At 38.9% G+C, this 18,817-nt stretch overlaps 2 protein-coding genes across 3 annotated transcripts in view; one reads left to right on the plus strand and one right to left on the minus strand.

Annotated features, from left to right (window-relative positions):
* LOC146463890 (nonsense-mediated mRNA decay factor SMG7-like) overlaps nt 1-18,817 on the plus strand; it is a 157,486-nt gene that overhangs the window by 65,890 nt on the left and 72,779 nt on the right. The window contains exons 22-25 of one of the 2 annotated variants that reach the window (XR_014856774.1): nt 710-744; nt 2,209-2,348; nt 2,728-3,044; nt 3,963-4,906. Coding sequence is in view for 1 of the 2 variants with exons in the window: in XM_085083908.1 (XP_084940034.1) it covers nt 710-744; nt 2,209-2,348; nt 2,728-3,044; nt 3,963-4,061 (591 nt within the window). In the remaining variant the exon portion in view is untranslated. Of the gene's footprint in view, nt 1-709; nt 745-2,208; nt 2,349-2,727; nt 3,045-3,962; nt 5,151-18,817 lie in introns of those variants that run through there. The other variant, XM_085083908.1, reaches the window with a different exon arrangement.
* Nucleotides 7,124-9,080, minus strand: LOC146463895 (melanocyte-stimulating hormone receptor-like). The gene has a single exon (XM_085084020.1). The coding sequence runs from the start codon at nt 8,981-8,983 to the stop codon at nt 8,048-8,050; it is 936 nt and encodes a 311-aa protein (XP_084940146.1). The 5' UTR covers nt 8,984-9,080; the 3' UTR covers nt 7,124-8,047.

Below are 18,817 nucleotides of genomic sequence, written 5' to 3' on the forward strand. Positions count from 1 at the left end.
CAACACAACAAGCCAATCAGAATTCGAAGCAAATACATGCAACTGGCGCCAAGCGCGGGAAAACGCGTGCGGCGAAGACTGGTTTTGGTTTGGATTCCCATTGGTTGAGAAACTGGCGCGAGTTTTGTAAACCAATCACAGAGCCTAGTACAGCAAAACCAAAGCAAACGCGAAATTATTTGAAGCCGCTCTATAGGGTTCCGTCCTCTTATCCAAGTACATATGATCATGGAAATCATGATGATGATGCCTATTATTTGTTTTTCAAATACTGTTAATTAAGCAAGTGAAAATAAACGATAAAACCGAACGTTTCTGAGTCGTCATAACGCCATTATCAAGTTCGAAGTAATAGAAAAAAATTAAGGATGAAATAACCCAGCAGGGCTCAAATTGTATGAGGATAAAGTTCAGTGTGTAGTTGCAGTTACTATCTTGTTGGCTCTGGGTTGTTTGTTTTTGGTTTTGTTTAATCGAAATATTCCGTTCTGTACATATGTGCGTTCGGTTGTTTATTCTTCGTTAGTGGTTAAAATATCACACCACTTTCCCAGGAAACATAAAACCTTAACCAATCGTCAAATGTTCGCTTATGGTCGGGACCATTTTATTGTATTTTGTTTTTAGTTTTGATTGATTTGTTGGGTTGTTTGCCCATGAAAACGCTTTGTAACTTGCTTTGCTAATTCTCGCAATTTTTTCTCTGCAGACAACACCAGTAGGAACACCATTCGCTGAAACAAGGTACCGGTAACAGATTTTATCAATCCGAATTTAGTTTGTTTTTCTCTATTCTCATAACACTTACTTTAGCCCTCCAGTTCGTGGATATCGTTAAAAATACTTGCGAGAGACGTAGTGCGGGAAGGGTTAAATTGTAAATACTGTTACTTTTAGTCACATTGTTTTGTGAGGTCGAATAGGTTATCAGTGTTTGAGGGTAGGTTGCAGGTAATCAGAACATTCTAAAAGACCGATTTAGACATTAGAACGGTTTTCAATTGAGTGTCGAAAGTAATTGCCTGTTTACTTTGGTTTTGCATTACTACGCTCTGTGATTGGTTGATAAAACTCCCGCCACTTTCTCAACCAATAAGATGTAAAACCAAAGCCAATCGTGACTTGCCCCCACGCGTTTTCCCGCGCTTGGCGCCGGTTACATGTATTTGCTTTAAATTCTGATTGGTTCATTGGGCTGTTTACATCTGTTGTGATTTTCCAGAGTAATTACTTTGGTTTTGGTTTTACGACACTCTATTGAAAACCACTCTACGACTTTGTTGTCTGCGACATGTTCACGACAAGCTAACGCTGCGAATTGTTTCGTGTAAATCAAACCTGCAACTTGTCGTAGGATTTTGAAACTTGTTTTAAACTACTTCGATAATCGTGGGCGCAGGCATTGTTGAATGACGATAGTTGTGTGGGATTTTTTCGCATGATGCGAGCAGCCCGCGCTACAGAAATCGCACGTAAAAATCGTAAACAAAAGTTGCACCGTCTAAATCGGCCCTAAGGATACCAACTAAGATGTTTTACGGTCAGTTAATTTTGTTTAACCTTGAAATTTAAGTCTTAAAAGACTACATTTGCGCATCATGCTGTCATCTTTTGAATCACGGATGTTTGACAATAGAGAGATCATTTTTATCGTTCATTTTTCGCTCGCTGTTTTCAGTTCATGTGAAAATAAACGAGAAAACCGAACAACGTCTCGTGTCTATGTATAACTAAACCTTTACTTATAAGGTGTTTTCAGTTCCTAGGTAAAATTTACTAGTTTTGCGTTAGCATCAAAAGCCAAAATTGTTCTGCACTATTCTTTTCTGTGTACTATGTTTTTTCAAGAAAACGTAAATGCGATTCTGAATCTCTCTATTAGAGCGGTTTCCAATTGAGTGTCGTAAAACCAAAACCAAAGTAATTACTCTGGCCAATCACAACAGATGTAAACAACACAACGAGCCAATCAGAATTCGAAGCAAATACGTGCAAATGGCGCCAAGCGCGGGAAAACGCTTGCGGCCAAAACACTTTTGGCTTTGGTTTGGATTCCCATTGGTTGAGAAAGTGGCGCGAGTTTTGTTAACCAATAACAGAGCGTAGTAATGTAAATCCAAAGCAAACGCGAAATTACTTTCGACACTCAATTGAAAACCGCTCTATAGTACTTGCAGTTACATGTATATGGTGTTGTTTATCTCACAGCTCACTGTTTAAGGGACCATTAGATGTTGTTCAATCCACGGCAGGATGTGTCCCATCCTCCTCTTCCACAGTGGCTCAGTATTCACTCTTTCAGTCGGGATGGAATGTACCCCTGACCTCTGCAGCTCTTGCTCATCCAGGTGTGTAAAGTTGATGTTAAATTCAACGGATTCGGAACTGAGCCAAATACCTCAAAGGTCCTGTTCTTGTAGCATGAACAACAAGTTCTACTACTCCCCCGGATTTGGCTGCTTGGGGCGCGGTCCTTGAAGCAGTTGTCCTAGGTGATTTTTGAAAGTAAACACACGACTGAAAATTCATACATTTCAAGTGCAGAGGAAAAAAATAAGTGAATGATCTTCGCACTCATATACTCAACTTAAACAGTTACGTAAAGAAAACTCTTATTCATTAGGTGATGAAATGAAATGCGATCCCGCCGCCCATCGGATTGACAGTCTAATAAGCTAATTGTTATAATTAAATATAATTATCTTTTTACTGATGTTTAATTTGCAGATCAGCCATCCTCTAGAGCTGTCGTTAAGCCACCAAATCACCACCGTGCCACACCTACCGACCACTTGACCGGTACAGGAAGTAGCACCGCATTCCCACCCACCCTGCCCTCCCCTCCTGCTGCAGAGAACCGCAGGCCTACCAACTTTGGAACGAGTTTCCCTCCAGCGGGAATGCAGGCAAACTATACTCCTCCATCCCAGTCTCCTTTCGGTGGGTTTGGGTTCAGTGGTGGCTGGGCTGGCTCTGGAGTCTGGGCTCCAAACAGTGCCAGTAGTAGTGGAGGAACTAGTCCTGCTGGAACGCATGGTTTGCAGGTAAGGTTGCAGTATTTTCTTGGTGGAATGCTGTACCACCATCTTGGATTATGACGAAAGGCGGACTGGCGCGAGTCTATGTTTGGAAATCCAAGATGGCGTCCCAATTAACGAACGACTGTTACTGGGGCACTCGCCAATTCAAAAAATAATAATAAAAATAATAGTGATAATTAAAATAAAAACGCCTGCACTTCAGGATAGGTAAGGTACAGTTGCTTCGTTTATTCATTGTTTAGTGGTAAACCTGACAGAACAGAAAGCAAGTCTAGAAGTGCCATCTATTATCTTGCGTTACAACCTACCGTGGGTGGCCAATTAGACTCGTAATAAGGCACACTGAACGCCTAATTTGCATAACAACAAAGCTGTTTCAATGCAATCTCGAAATGACGACCAAACCAAAAGATGGACCATTCTTGCTTTTATATCTAGGGCTCTTGGCGAAATGTTAGCTTGGTGACTCAGCAAAAGACGCCCTTTTAATTCCCGGTATTATTCTGTATGAAGTGGACCAAAGTTTTTTTGCTTTTAGTTCATTTCGTTAGAAGCAGAGCTCAAGGTCAATTGCCATATACGTCTTGCAGCGCGAACGAAAGGCGTGGTAATTCCAGGGACAGAATGACCCCTCTAACCCTTCTTCCCATCCATCCCCATGCAGAAAAGTAATGTTGGCCTTATGCTTCCTTTTCCGGCGTTGTAGCTAAAGAACTTGCATCGACTCCTCTTGGATAACTAAACGGTCTTCAAAGTTGTTACGAATTGCCTTAATTTACGTGAAAATTTGACTGCGATCACAGTTGGCACCAGTCATTGCAAGTCAGTACAGTAACTGCACTCAAGTGTTGGCTAAATGAATTCCCAAATTAACTTAGTTTCTGGCTTGCAATGACTTCTATCATTCCACTTTACTTGCAGTCTATATGGGGGTCAGACTTTAATTCTACGCCAGAAGGCATGTCGCCTCTACAGCAGTTATTACAGGAGCAGAAGAAACACCAGCAGAAAGACACGTGACTATAAAGTTAGCACAGCTCCACGCTGACAAGTTCAACACCGTATTTAAGCGGTTTCCATGGCAACATGATAACGGGCGCGTGCTCACGCGAGGGCTTGTATCAATCATCCCGACTCAATTAGAAGAATTGCACCTCATACAGTGGTTTTGCTAGTTCAAGTCCATTAGCTGTCAAGCGAGTGCGGGAAAGTTCAACTGTTGACTTCACACCAGCTTCTGGTGCTGTGGCTAGTGAGCTCTAGATTTGTCTCCTGGGTTGAATATCTTTACAGTCTTTGGCACAAGAGCCTCATACTCGAGAACTAACAGGATCATCTTTTACTTCAGCAAAGGCATATTGAAGTATTGCGGTTTGGCTGCCATGTCATGGTTTTCACGAATGTTTCTCAAGCAAAGCATGGCCGAGCAAAGTAGTTGTATTAACATCTGCATCTGGATTTTAGAGAACACGTTCTTGGTCTGCATGGATTCACATTTACATTGTCAGAGTTTATGAACGATATTTGTCGTACATATGGCTTGTGTTTCTTTGTTATCAAAGAGCAAATATTGATTAACAGATTTAAATTTCCATTTTACATTTCCATTTATTAAACCCACGGCCTCTGGCATATTGTTAACAACTTGGCCATTTATCATCGTCTCTTACCTTGAATCCCAAAGCAAGTTATTCGAAAGTTAGTTTTAACATGGGTGTGCATGCATATGCCTGCGTTTTGTGAAATCTTTTCTCGTTGGCTTTGGTCTTATTGCTTGTAATTATCTTTTTGCTTTGTGTAATTGATATGGTTTGTTCGATTGGTTTTTGGGGTTTTTATTGCTGAAGGTGGCTGTAAGCTTTACCGTAGGTAAGTTCCTTTTTGAACTTTTTGGAAATTTATTTCAGTTGGATGACAAAAAAGGTTAACTATCCTTTTACAAATGTAATTCAGAATTGGAAAGGTTAAGTTCAAGGGCATGGTTAAACTAACCACCTCAAAGAGCTTGTGTTATGATGACACTTTTACATTTAAACATTTTCCCAAATTTCATTTTGTAACTGACTTGATCTCAGTTAATAAATAACAGGATGTATCCTGAACTAACAACGCCTGACGTGTGAAGTTTTAGTTTAAAGGCGCTGTTACACTAGACAATTTTTCTTGCAAACTTGTCTCGCAATTTTGTTGCGACACAAGTTGTCCAAATTGTTGCCTAGTGTAACTTGCCCTGAAATGAAAACACCTATTTTACTTCAGCGCACCTGCCAAACTGAATTCGGAATTTATCGCTTCCTTATATAAAGGACAAAAAATATTCCTCCTATCAGTGTTCTGTTTAATAACTATGAAATTGAAAGACGAAACATCATACTTAAATGGAACGCCGCATCGTTAAAAAACGAAAGAAAAACTTGAATTAAAGACAAACCGGAATTCGCCAGTTCATTGAACACACTTTAAACTACAGTAGCTTAATCATAGCTAGTTGGGGCAATGACCAAAGTTCATTGCTTACCATAAATTATTCCTTTCGGCGAGGGTGATGATCATCTGAAAGAACAATTAAAACCAAACAACCGAAATGTGCTTTAATTAACCTGCAGTCAACCGCCCTGGGGCCCGTTTCTCGAAAGTCCCGGTAATTTACCGGGCCCGATAAGTGATTTTGGTGATAAATGTTTCTTAGCAGAAGTCCATTTTTGTTAGCTTTGAAAACTAACTTTTAAAACCTTATAATTCTATGAAAACATTGGCCAAGTATAGTGTCTCTAATCACTGTACGTGTAATCGGCGAAAAGACATTTAAAAATATACTTATTGGGCCCGATAACTTACCGGGACTTTCGAGAAACGGGCCCCTGGGCGCATATTTAATTGGGGCCCATAAGGGTAGGCGCTTATTCGAAGTGGGCGCTAATTCGAGGGTGGGCGCTTATTATTTTCCCAACATTTTCTGCAAGCGAGGCCATTTTTAGAGAAAACAATAAAGGATAACAAGTTTTTTTTCACTTCAACAAGACAAAACAAAGTGCAAAAGCTAACATGAACAAGCCAAAAACAATATAAAAGTTCATTGACTACCGTATCTAAAACCAATTTTGGAACACAACTGACCCTCAATCGTACTTCACGCTGGGCTAGTACAGAAAAGATTTTTGTTGGGAGGGGAGTGGGGTGGGCGCTTATTTGAGGGTGGGCGCCTATTTACTTTCTGGGCTTAATGGTGGGCGGTTAATCGAATAAATGCGGTTTCTTAATGTGCCTCAGCTTTTCATTTCAATTATCACTGTGTTTCTTTTCTCCGCCGGATCAGTATTTTCTAACCTCCTACAAAAATATATTTATCTTTTAAATGCGCGTGCATCTGGTTCTTCCGCCTGCTAATTGAAAGTCAAAGAGTGGTAGGTACTTAAATAAAAATAAAACAATAAATCACTTTATTTAAGTGTCAATGTATTTAGCGCAAAGCACTAATTGGGGACACTTTCCAAATCGAATCGGAGTTTAGAAGTGTTGGTTTTTGAGGAGAGGGGAAAACCGGAGTAACCAGAGAAAAACTTCTCGGAGCAAGGACGAGAACCAACAACAAACTCAACCCACATATGACGCCGAGTCCGGAAATCGAACCCGGGCCACATTGGTGGGAGACAAGTGCTCTCACCACTGTGCCAGAACTCACAACTGCGAGTGTCACGCTTTAGACCACTTTGACTTGCAAATAGGCACAATCGTATTAAAGTAGTAACTTGAGTGTTCCCGGCACCTCCTTTCTTTTTTGTATGGATAATCAGCCTGCAATAATTCTGAACACATATTTTCAGTCACTGAATTTAGTAGTTTTGTAGATATTTTCCGTCAGTGAATATAATATCTAGTTTCTTCTCCAAGGAACATCATTCGATGACAGATGATTATACAACCTTAGATCTTTCAAAAGGATCCAAACAGAACCGGTGCTTAATTATTACTTTATGGCTGACAGAAAGGATCCAAAAAGATGGAAAATCGACGAGGTTAAAGCTTCAGTTTAACACTTCCTTTAGATCAGTTTTTAACAAATAACCATTTTTTTGGCCTAGACTACCGATTCTAAACTGCCACAGAAACACTTACTTTATGAACAAGAAAGCTGACTGACTGTATTCTTCACTACTCAGTTTAAAGTTACTTTTCTGATCTTGAGTGGTAAGGAATTGGGTTTGAAGGACGATCGGGTTGAAATCACGAATGCTACTTAAAATCGTAATCCAAGAAAAAAAAACTGAAAAACTGAAGGTAGTTTATTTCGAATTTCTCTAAATGTTACAGGTGTCACTACCGATTATACGGTAAATGAATAAATACATAACAAACATCTAATGTCAACTGGGCCACAGTGCACTGGATGTTGTCTTTTAGCTTCGCTGTGATGTCCACTAGAAGTGGTTGGCTTGGTTGTTCTGCAACGCGACTGGTGTACCGAAATAGCTGTACCATCACTGTATAACCGAATTCCAAAGGGAAAGCGTTGAGCTAAAAATAGAGACAACCCAGAAAACCGCAGAGTTACGGATGTTTTCTCCAAAGTTACTACTTGTCTGTATCTGAGCCCTAACAACAGGGCGAGAAGTCTGTCCACGATTATAAAAGCAGTCATCCACAAAGAATGATGCCAAATATGAGATTACGCCTGTTGAAATAGATGCGGCTAATGCCAAGTGCTGTACTGACTGTTCGGCAGTTTTGAATCCATGGTATTGAACTAGCGACTTGTGTTCCAACTCGTTCGCTGGCTTGAGAAATTCTTGGAGGATGCAAAGCAAAAGTTCTCCAAATTTAATGACAATTAACATTGCATTTCCAAATCTCCTTCAGGGTAATCATTTCCTTCGTTTTCTCTTCATGGTTTACTGAGTTTGAGAATGTCATATATTTATAGACTTGTGTGAACTTGGTAATTTAAAACCTTAACCCACTAGAGTACAGATATTAATGGCACAAAGTTACCTCGTAACTAGTAGGTACTAACTTGATGAACAAAACAAACGTCTGACCGTATCCTTTACTGCTTGCCTTACTTCACTAATCTTCCAGTAGTAAAGAAGTAGGTTTAATGACGAGTTGAAATAAATTAAAGTTATTGTTAATTGATGTACAAGATAAAATGTTGAAGACAATGATTTTCGAATTGCCAATGGCGCCACTGCAACATATGGTAGATAACAAACAACCAACGCCAACTGCAGCCACAGTGCGCTGGACACTGTCTTTCTGTATGGCGCCATGTTTAATGGGTTTGTTTGGTTCGGTTGAGCTGTTACATTGTCTTGTACCTGAGTTTGAAAATGACGCAGCCTGTGGAAAATCCTCGCGTAGCAGTAAATCGAAATATTTAGAGACAGTATTAGAATTACATAGCTGTACGACGATGATACTAGTCCATTCCAAAGGTACATTATGCAACCAATAGCAGAGACAACCCAAACAGAAATTACAGTTACGTATGTTCGCTTTAAAGTTACAACTTGTCTGTATCTGAGCCCTAACAACAGGGCGAGAAGCCTATCCATACTAATAGCAGCCAATGACAATTGTGACACTGAACACAGCAGTTGTGCTGTTATAATGATTGCAACTAACGCAAAACGACAAATGTTCCATTGTTCCTTTACCGCAGATATCCAGTAAACAACATGAACGGGTTCTACGATGATACCAACAAAGAGATCAGTCGTCGCTAGGTTACGGAGCAAGACTTTGGACGGAGGATGAAGCGAAGTCTCTTTGCAAAGAACGGCTAGGATCAGGGTATTCCCCAAAAATGAAGTAATGGACAAAGAAATGTTTAACACTGAAAGGCATATCAGTTGGCTGTGTATAGCTCCAGTTAATTCTGCTGAGCAAAACAGTTCTGTGAGCGATTGTTCTCCGTCCCCAGTATAGTTTGTCATCGGGGCCATTTAACATCAGCTGTAGAGCACCTAAGAAAAGGAGTTTCCTTTGCTCCTTTATAAAGGATGAGTAAGATCAAATCAAGTTAACTCAACAGTTTATAAATTTCATATCACTCAGCTGTTGTTAAAATGTCAGGGTGCTTTTAAGCTCCAGAAGGGACTACCCTGAGCTTTATAACTAAATAAAAGTGTCTGCCTGTCTGTCCTCCCACGTTCTGTTTAATAGTCATGAAACATCAGACAAAATTGGAATGCCGCATTGAAGAAAGTCTAAATTAAAAGCAAAATTTGAATAAGAGACAAAAGCGGCTTTCACCGAACCCTTCACCGGTTAATTGAACCCATTTTTATCTGTTAGTTCAGGGATTGGCTAACATTATATAAGCTACGATATGGATGTCATGATGTTATAAAAATACGGCTTTATAATTAGACAAAACAAACCGGTTGTTTCAATCTAAGTTGAGACCATAAAAGCAAGCAAATATTTTATTCAGGATGCACTAATTTTCTTTTGCTTCCTGTGATACTTGGCACAATTTTATCAGTCCTTTATCTTAATTTCTTGTTTTTCTCCGATAAGTGCCTCATTTTGCCTCTGTAAACCAGGCAATTTTTCTTACAACTTTTCTCGCAATTTTGTTGGGACACAAATTGCTCAAATCGTACATAGTGTAACATGTCTCGCAGTATTTATTTTGTTGCTGTAATCGCTGCGAGAAGTAAAAGTCGGTTCTACTTCGTGCAACTGTGATTGCAACAACAACAGTTGCGAGGCATACGTTCATTTGAGGGCATGTACAACGCGTACGGCGCAACGAAATTGCGAGAAAAGTTGCAAAAAATATTGCCTAGTCAAACAGCGTCTCTAGACTGGCTGCACGCGAGCCACGTTTTCGACTGCGAAACCTGCTCATTTGACTCATTTTTTTTTTTTTTTTTAAGATTTTTGCTACTCACAAAATATTTTAAAGGACTACTTTGTAGCATACTGCGTAGCTCATGGACTTGCTGTGTACATTTTGGTTCGTGATAGGCGCGTTTTGCAGGCATTTTATCTCAAAGTTATCTAAACTGGCTCAACTACAGCAAAATAACAGCCACATTTTCAAACTGAATATAATATTCTTTGATTACCGCACATTTTTCATTCCCTGGAGAAATAACTATTTCATCTAACGCATTTATGCCACTTATCTAGTAACTTCCTGCGACATTAAGCGGCTTAGATTTCCACCAGTTAATTGAACCCACTTTTATTTGTCGTTTACTACGTCCCATCCTTAATCGTGATTATACTTAGTATTAACAGTAGTCGGAGCAATGAGCAAAGCTGATTGTTTTCCTTTAATTTGATCCTTTCTGATAGTGCGGATGATGGTCTCCTGAAAAGACCACCTTGCGTTAAATTTCAGTAGATCTGTATTTCTTTATGCCTCGGCCTCTCATTTCAATTTTAGCTTTTTTTCTCTTGTTATTTAGCCAAAATTTCATTTGGTTAGAAAGTCTAGAAAGTTCCCGTGTCACTGAATTAAATAGAAATGTTATTTTGCTTTCCCAACAAAATTGCTAATCCTTTGTTAGATTAGATGGCCCATTAATTGTGCTATGAGACAAAAAAGTGGAAATGGAAATTTTGTGCAAATGGAACGGTCAAGTAAGGTCATTCGAATGTTCTGGGAAATTTTGAATTCCTTTTGATGCGCGTGTACTATTTGCATTTCAGCCGATTAAATCGAAAATTTTAGCTTGCTCTAGAAATTCCCCCAGGATTTTGCAACTTCATACAAAGGCATAATTATCTTTTAAATGTCTGAGTCTTCCGCCTGTTTATTGAAAATAGTGGCAACTATATAAAATTCCCCAAAATTGAAGTCACGCTACAGACCGCTTCGGTAAATAAATTTTGAATCATCGGTATGAAACTAGTGACTTGTGTGTTCCAACTCATTTGTAATCCTAACCTGAAATAATTTTGAAAACATGTTTTCAGTCAGAAGACATTCATAACCTGATAACTTTACGATATTTTTCGTCTGCGAATACAATGTTACTCAGTACTTCTCGCAACGATTGCGGCAATAAACACATTGCGAGACATGTTCGAGGGCATGTAGGCAACGATTCGGACAACGTGTGTCGCAATTGCAATGGCACAATGAAAAAGCGAGCGGATAAGTTGCAAGAAACATTGCCTAAAGTAACGGCGTTTTAATGCTCTGATTGCATTTTCTGTTCTTTACGAGGTGACTTGGTCGAAGAAAGAAGAAACGACATTTGATTTGTTGCACTGAGATCCAAGCTTCCTCCTTTCGTGAATGAAACACTACAAGCAGTTGCGAGAAGATTGACACATATTACTCAGTGCAAAAAGAGATAATGAAGGTTACAACCATGCCTCGTGTTTGTGAACGTCACCCCGTTCCCACCATATAATCCTTGTTTCCTCCTGATTCAATACCTGCTGTGTTACTTTGTAAGTTGCAGGAAATACTTCCTTGTGTAAAAACACCCTTAGTATGCCGGTTAGACTTGAATTTTTCTTGCAATTGAATTGTCTCAATATTAGTGCAACAAGCTCACTTAGGCTTTAAACTGAACATACCTCGTATTTGCTTTGTTTCTGTAATTATTGCGAGAAATGATCATTTTAGGGAATTTTTACACCAGATAACGATTCGAGCACCTTGCGGAATTTGTCCCACAATAGGTAAACGAATAGTGGGACAAGTGGCAAGAAATTAAAGATTGATTAGGGGAGAATGTTCAGTTGCGGTTCCGGTACCATAATTTTTCACCTTAAAGTCGCTTGCGTTTTCTCCAAAAACAAAATAATTTAAAGAAAAAGAAGAGGTTAGAGCTAGCCTTTACTTGTGCCGTACACCTAACTCAAGACTCATAGAGCTTGGGGTACCTTGAGGCCTCACAGCACAAGGAAAAAAATTCCATGAGCGGATGGACAGAAACTTTATAATAAACCTTATAGTGACGAATATTTATGTTTCTTGACAGTAGCTTGCTCGAAAAAATGACCTGAACCGGGTATGGCGTCAGATAGGACAAAATCGACAGTCAGATTTTGCGGCGTGATGTAGTCTTCTTGTCGTTGTTTTTCTCTCTTCCTGGCGTTATCTTAATCTCTTTGTGTCGTCAAGTTTCTCGTTTCATCGTAATGCTTTCTTCCTGGCGTCGTCGTTTGCTTTGTTTAGCCGTTTTGTTTTGTTCGTGGCGTCATTTGTCTCTTCGTGCCGTCATGTTTTTCTTTTCGTCGTCGACGGTATTAACAAGTCTGCGGTAAAACCTCGACTTTTCCCGCCATTTCCTGCACGCGTGATTAAAACAAGATGGCGAGAAAAGGAAACAAAGTTGTGTCGATTTTAAAAGAAGCTATATTGCTAAGATTGAAGATGAAAACGATGGACTGCAGCCGTCAACGTCCTTCCATGGATTTTCGCAATCTTTTTCTAATGCTGTGGACAAGGATTTGAAGAAAGTGCATTTTAATTTTGTACGATAAATGCTATATAATCTTGAGAAGTCTGTGAACAGGTTTATGCTGACTGCGCGAGAGAAATTGATAATCACGACCATCGATTAGAAACTGAGCAAAAATTTAACTTCTTGATTTAAAATGATGCTATAACGTATTGTCGATGTCCATTTCTATTTCCTTTTAGGCGAGCTTTTCCTTCCCTCTCTGGAGGAGGGAATAGAATGGAGATTCCTTCCAAAAAAGGAAACTGAAGGGAAAGGGAAAGGGAAAGCTATCATCATGATCCAGCCAAAAGAATCATGGACTCATGACTTCTGCTTGCTCTCGAACACAGAGCAGAATAAGACGCCTTCACAGGAATCATTGCTTGCATTGAAAGAAGCAGGGTTAGGAAGAAAAAAGGTGGTGTTTCCAAACAAAAATGGGAACTTTGAGGATTTGAAATGTGTTCTTGAAAGTGAATACGAGAAGATCAAATCCTAGGATGGGGCATTTGAGCTTATGCGAGCAGAATCAGGGGGATCTTCAAGACCCCTCAAGTTAATTTTGATGCCAAGTGATGGCCAGACCATCCCACATCTCAGGGATCTACTGGGAAGCAACACACTGTTGTACATTCGTCCCATGAAAAGTTGCCTACCTATGGATAAACCACCACAGCCTGTTACTACTCAGTCTCGTCTTACAAAGTGCCCCAAATGCAGCTTGTCCATTCCTATCATGCAATTGAGGACGCATTCATTAACATGCAGTAGTATAGAGGTTAATGGCAGTGATAGCAATGATAAAAAGAGTTTGAAACGTTCGTTTTTGATGACAGGGTTCTCCCAGATGCTTGTAAAATTGCGCAGCAAGCTAGCGATGAGAGTGAATTCAGTGATAGCAAGAGAGTAATTAACCACAACTGACAATGAGCAACCAGGCTGTTCAAGTGGAAATTTCTTTATTGATGAAGGGATTGCATCGTTGACAACAATTTACATGAAGGAGTGGAAAATGTAAGAGAGGCCTTGCTGAGGTATGACTGTGATGTTAAGTTAGTGGCTCGTGCACTTATGAGTAGAGCCACAGATACCGATCAGAACACTGACGAGGTGGAAGGGGACAAAGATGTCAGTGATACTTTGCAAAGGCTATGAGGGCTAACAAGAAATCATTCATGTCAGCAGAAAGACTCAAAGTAGATGAGGAAGATGTTGTCATTGACTTGCTTCAGTATTACAAGTCAACAAAATTTGACCCCAAGATACCAATTGCAATCAGATTTAGAAGTCAGCCAGGAGTGGACTCAGGAGGTCTATTAAGACAGGCATACACAACTGCATTTGAAGCAATAGCCCACAACAAGGTACTTCACACATTGAGACTCTTTACAGGGCAACCAAATAGGCTGACACCCTTGTACAGCAGTGAAAATCTACTCACACAGATTTTCGAGACACTAGGCAAAATGGTAGGCCATAGTCTTATACAAGATGGTCCAGGGTTCTCATTTTTAGCTCCTTCTATTTACTGGTACATAGCAACAGGTGACTTGAATGAAGCAGTTGGAAAGGCATCCTACATTAATGTGGTAGATGACGATCTGATGATGATTTTAGATAAAGTAAGTAAATAAGTGATAAATCAATCCTGAAAAGAATCTACTTATACCATTAATAAAGGTTAAATAATTTTTAATATGTAAAACTGTTCTCAGATATTATGAACTGTTCAAAATATTAAACTGTCAACAGGAAAAAGCCTTAAGCATCCCCTCCCACTGGTCACAGATTTCCAGTAATTATTTATTTGCTGATTCCTTGACTCCATCCCCCTTTTTAAAAGTATTCTAATTCAATAAAAAAAAATAATGATAATAATTAACTGCTTATATACCAGATTTAAGGTGTAACAACAAAGTAAAATGTTTCACTCTGGTGCTTGTGCTTATATCCAGTGGATCAGCAGTTACCTTATTCATTTACATTACATAAAACAACTGTTAAAAAAAAACTTTGGCCCCTCCACTGGAAAGTGATTTATCTGATGGATAGTGCTATCCACCCTTTGAGCAACTGGAACCAAAACTTGCATTTTCAATCAGTTTAATCAATGCACTGGGGCCCAAGCTGGGAGAAAGGGAATAAAAAAGCTAGTGATGCTGGGCCTGAATAAGATTCTTAAATTATTTGAATATCATGTTTATCTTGTTCTCAATTAACGTTTGGTGTTAAGGTTAAAGACGCCCAACCAGGACACAAATCAGAGGTATCGTAAGACTCTGCATTCATTAATTTGCTTCAAAAAAGTGGAGATAGTCGAATGCTTACAGTAAGTTTCAAAATGAGTACAATTTTAGGTTTATTATTTGTTGTAAATTAGGGCTCAAATGATGAGTGATGAGTTTTTTTAGGGGGGATAAGAAATCATGAAGCCAGAACAAGAGGAGCTGCTTACTGTAATATTCCTTCAATCAGCACCAACCAACTACAAACCACATGTTCAACCACCAGTTTAAGGTTTGGTGTTGGCATATGGTTTCTGGCAAATGGGGTTGGAGAAGTTTTTCTTTCATGTTTGTTATGTTTGAGCCCAAATTAATTTCATAAGATCTGTGGTTACTGAGATGCAAGTTTCAAAACCGTGCTGTGTGTGTTGGAAATAAACTTGGTTTTCACTTGTTATTCACAAGTGTACTTTTCTTGATCAACAGGAAAGCAACAAACTGGAAATAATGCAGACACTGATCTTACATTCCAAAGTTCTCAAACACAAAGCAGCACTTGATCAATTTACGGAAGGAAAATTTTAGCGTTTTTGCCTTACTAAGTCAAATTGAGAAAAATCCACTTAAGTTGAGAAAAATCCACTTAAGTTTGAACCGGTCTTTGTTCATCATGATGAGAATATTTCATCAGCTTTCGTAAAGAAAGGTTCCTGACACAAGCTCAGGTATAGTTGAGCAAAGTGCTATTGATATACTGTATGAGTTTGTAGACACAGCAAGCAAAGATGATCACCTTCTATTATTTACAACAGGTAGTAAGATTAATACAGGTGCTCTGAGACCTGAGTGCATTAAGGTGTCTGTGGAGGTCAAACACTGCAGGGTGTTTTGCTTTGACCTGTTTGTTTGAGCTCAAGATACCTGCATTCCTTCTAGTGCGGACTTTCAACTCTCGTTGAAGTCTGTTATCAGCGGCAATTGATTTACCACAGTTTTTAAACCATTTAAAAATGGTCAGAAAGCTATGTGGGGACACAGGAGACAAAATTTTTTTTATTTAAAGACACGGACGCTTTAGCGGAAATTCTATAAATGACAGAAACTTTTAGGGAACGGAAGCTTATTTGCCTAATTTTCTACTTATTGTTGGTTTTACGGAAATTCAACGTGACTTTTTTTTTCGTATTTTTAACAACATTTTTGTCCCTCCGAAAACGAAAGAAATTAGTTTCCAGTGGTACGAAAGTTTGAGCAGAAAACTTTACATTTTCCTCGCAGCTATATCTGAATTACTAAGGCGTCTGAAGCCATCCGAATAGATATTCACCGAAATGAACAGTTGGGTGCCCCTGATCACCAAATGCCTTTCGTCGAAATTTTTTTTTTTTTTTTTGAAACTTGGCTTTCTCGGGAACGCGTCAATGATTTTATTTTAATGGGCATTGTAAAAAAGCTTGAACAAGGTAAAGAGCTTTTTGGAAGCTTTCATTCATAAGCGGAGCGGAGAACGGTATTTCAAGATGATATTTAATTAAGTTCACAACATCGTTCTGCTCAGCATTGACTTCCCTAGAGAAAGAAACTGTGGCAACATTTTATTCAACTCGTGAACGGTTTTATCGTCAATAAGCCTTAAAACCTTTAAAGCTTCCTAAAATAGAAACAAAATTTTGTAAACAATGACCTGTTAAATAATACTCAGATTACAGGGTACAACAAAGGTTGACTGAGCTGTGGACAGACTTGTAGACCTTTTTCCAAAATGAGGGCCACTTTAATATTCTTTTGTTCATTTTGAAATGAGGCCTGCTTACCTCGTTTTTAAGCTCAACTGATCAGAAGAATATTTTACCTTGAAAGAGGCAATAAGGGCTAATTTGAATGCAAACAAACGAATATTTAAATGGTAGATATTTTGGAATAAGGTTTATAACCGACTTTGTCGAAAGGAAAATTGCTTGTGTATGTTTTTACAATTTCATTTGTTTTCTCACTTTTTCCAGTTGTATATGAATACTTAGAACAAGTAAATTATTGGATTAGGTCGTTGTAAGAAAAATGTACCACCTATACAACATTAACTTTACACTACATTTCCCCACTCCAGAACCTCAGTAGCAAAAGACTCGTCGTAGAAAAGGATTGTGAGGGGTTTGGGTAGACGGATGGACATCGCGCCTGGAGAAATGCATTTTTGTATAGTTTCAAAAGATAACCTAGCTCTTGTCAAATAGTTTTTACCTGAAAAGAGTACTTCCTATACAAAAGTGACTGCCGGGAAAAGCACTTATCGGTTTTAGTACAATTTCAATCCGTCCACCCAAACGATTCTATAACCCCTACTCGTACCTGTCTCCCCATAGTCTCTTGAATGAGGAATAAACTATTGTTTAAATGGAAAGGCAAATTTAAGCCTGGGCACATTTTTTAATCAGTGTTTCACTGATTGAACACTTTTTTCCCGCTGTATGAATAGCTGGAACATTCCGATAATAGGGTCAAGCTAATGTAAAAATAATGTATGCATCAACAATTTTTTTTAAATATTTAAATAAACCCATTGCAAAAATGGCTGAAATTGTTTGCATTCAAATTACCCTGACTAACCGCGTTTTAAAGCTGAAAATCAACAGTAAATTTTACCTTTAACGACGCAAGTATGGCTAATTTGAAAGCAGACAAGAAAAAGCACGTGTGAGGTCATTTGCACGACCCGCCGGCAACATTCTGGTGTCACTTCAAAAATTCTTCGCTTTGCTCTGGAAACGTTAATTTAACACATACCGAAAAGCACCCACAAAAGTTGAGAGAAAGAAATAAATTACTAAAACTGAATTATCTGCTTATGTTGTTAGCTTCTTATAGTTCTCCGTTGAATGAATTTGTATCCAGTTTAATAGACGCATCAGGACTGTATCAGGTGATCAATAAAGAAACTTAAATTGGTCCTCAATGTGCAGAAGTATAATTGCATAATTATACTTGTATAGTAATTGTATAATTATAATTGTATAATTGTCGTTACCGTTACCGTATTTGTGGTACAAGCCGTTTGTGTCAGTTGTGTGGTAAAATTTTGGAGAAGCTAATTTAAACGACACTCAGAACTCATGGTTTGAACTGCTCCCTCCCTCCCCACCACCCTTCTTGGAGGCATTAAAATAAATAGAAGCCCAGCCGATCATTAGAGCTTTTTTACGCACTGCATTTTGAACTCGTGATTGCGCTAATGCGCAATGAGCAAGTTATCGCATGTGTGGGGGAAATGTCACTTGTTCGTAAGGTTTTGTTTCGCGCCAAATGAAAATAATATTAAAGTCCTTCTAGAATTTGTCAGCTGCTATCAGTCAAGTACCCACACACAGAAAATGAGCCCGCGTCAACCCTCCTCCCCACCCCTCCCCCTTCGGAAAGCCGGACCAAAGGTAGCGGCCGAAATCGAGCTTAATTATATAAGGATGATTTGGTTTGTTTGATTTAAGGCAGAGTTCGAGTTCTCGTTGCTGTATTTCTCGCTTAAAAGTTTTACGTGCAATGTTTAGGTTTTTGTGTTAGTTTCATGGTTTTCTATTCTTGGAAATTTTGTTTTAGAGTTTTCAGATGCATCTTTTTTTAGCCTTGCGTGTTTCGTTTTCCATGCATCATTTTCGAACAATGCATCATTTTTCTCGAGTTTAACGTGTCTTTTGTTTTCTAGTTTACCGGGCACCCAACGCGAACATTTAAGCAATACTTTAAATGTCTCCTGCGTTCTCAGATCGTTTTATCCCCTTTGATTGTTCGGATGCTTTAGCTGACAACTTTAGTTGAAGAAAGTTTTCGAAAAGGTTATCGTATTCTCCGAATTTACTAGCTGTTGGTGGTTTTACGAAAACACTAGCTGAATCTTAATGTATTTTTAATGACATATTTGTCCTCTTCAAAGACTTGAGAGGATAAAGTTTTCCAGTGTTATGATATATTGTAGCTGAATTTTTTCCGAAGAAAATTAAGATTTTGTTTACGACAAAATCCGAAAGTCTGAGGCGATCAGCACCATCCGAACAGATATCCACCGGAAGGAATGTTGGGTGCCGCCCCTGATGGAACTAAAACATTCATATTCCACTGACAACAGTCGTGTCAAGATCATTTGTTT

This window comes from Pavona decussata, unplaced genomic scaffold (genome assembly GCF_977016875.1).
Source record: "Pavona decussata unplaced genomic scaffold, jaPavDecu1.1 SCAFFOLD_174, whole genome shotgun sequence".
NCBI lineage: Eukaryota > Metazoa > Cnidaria > Anthozoa > Scleractinia > Agariciidae > Pavona > Pavona decussata.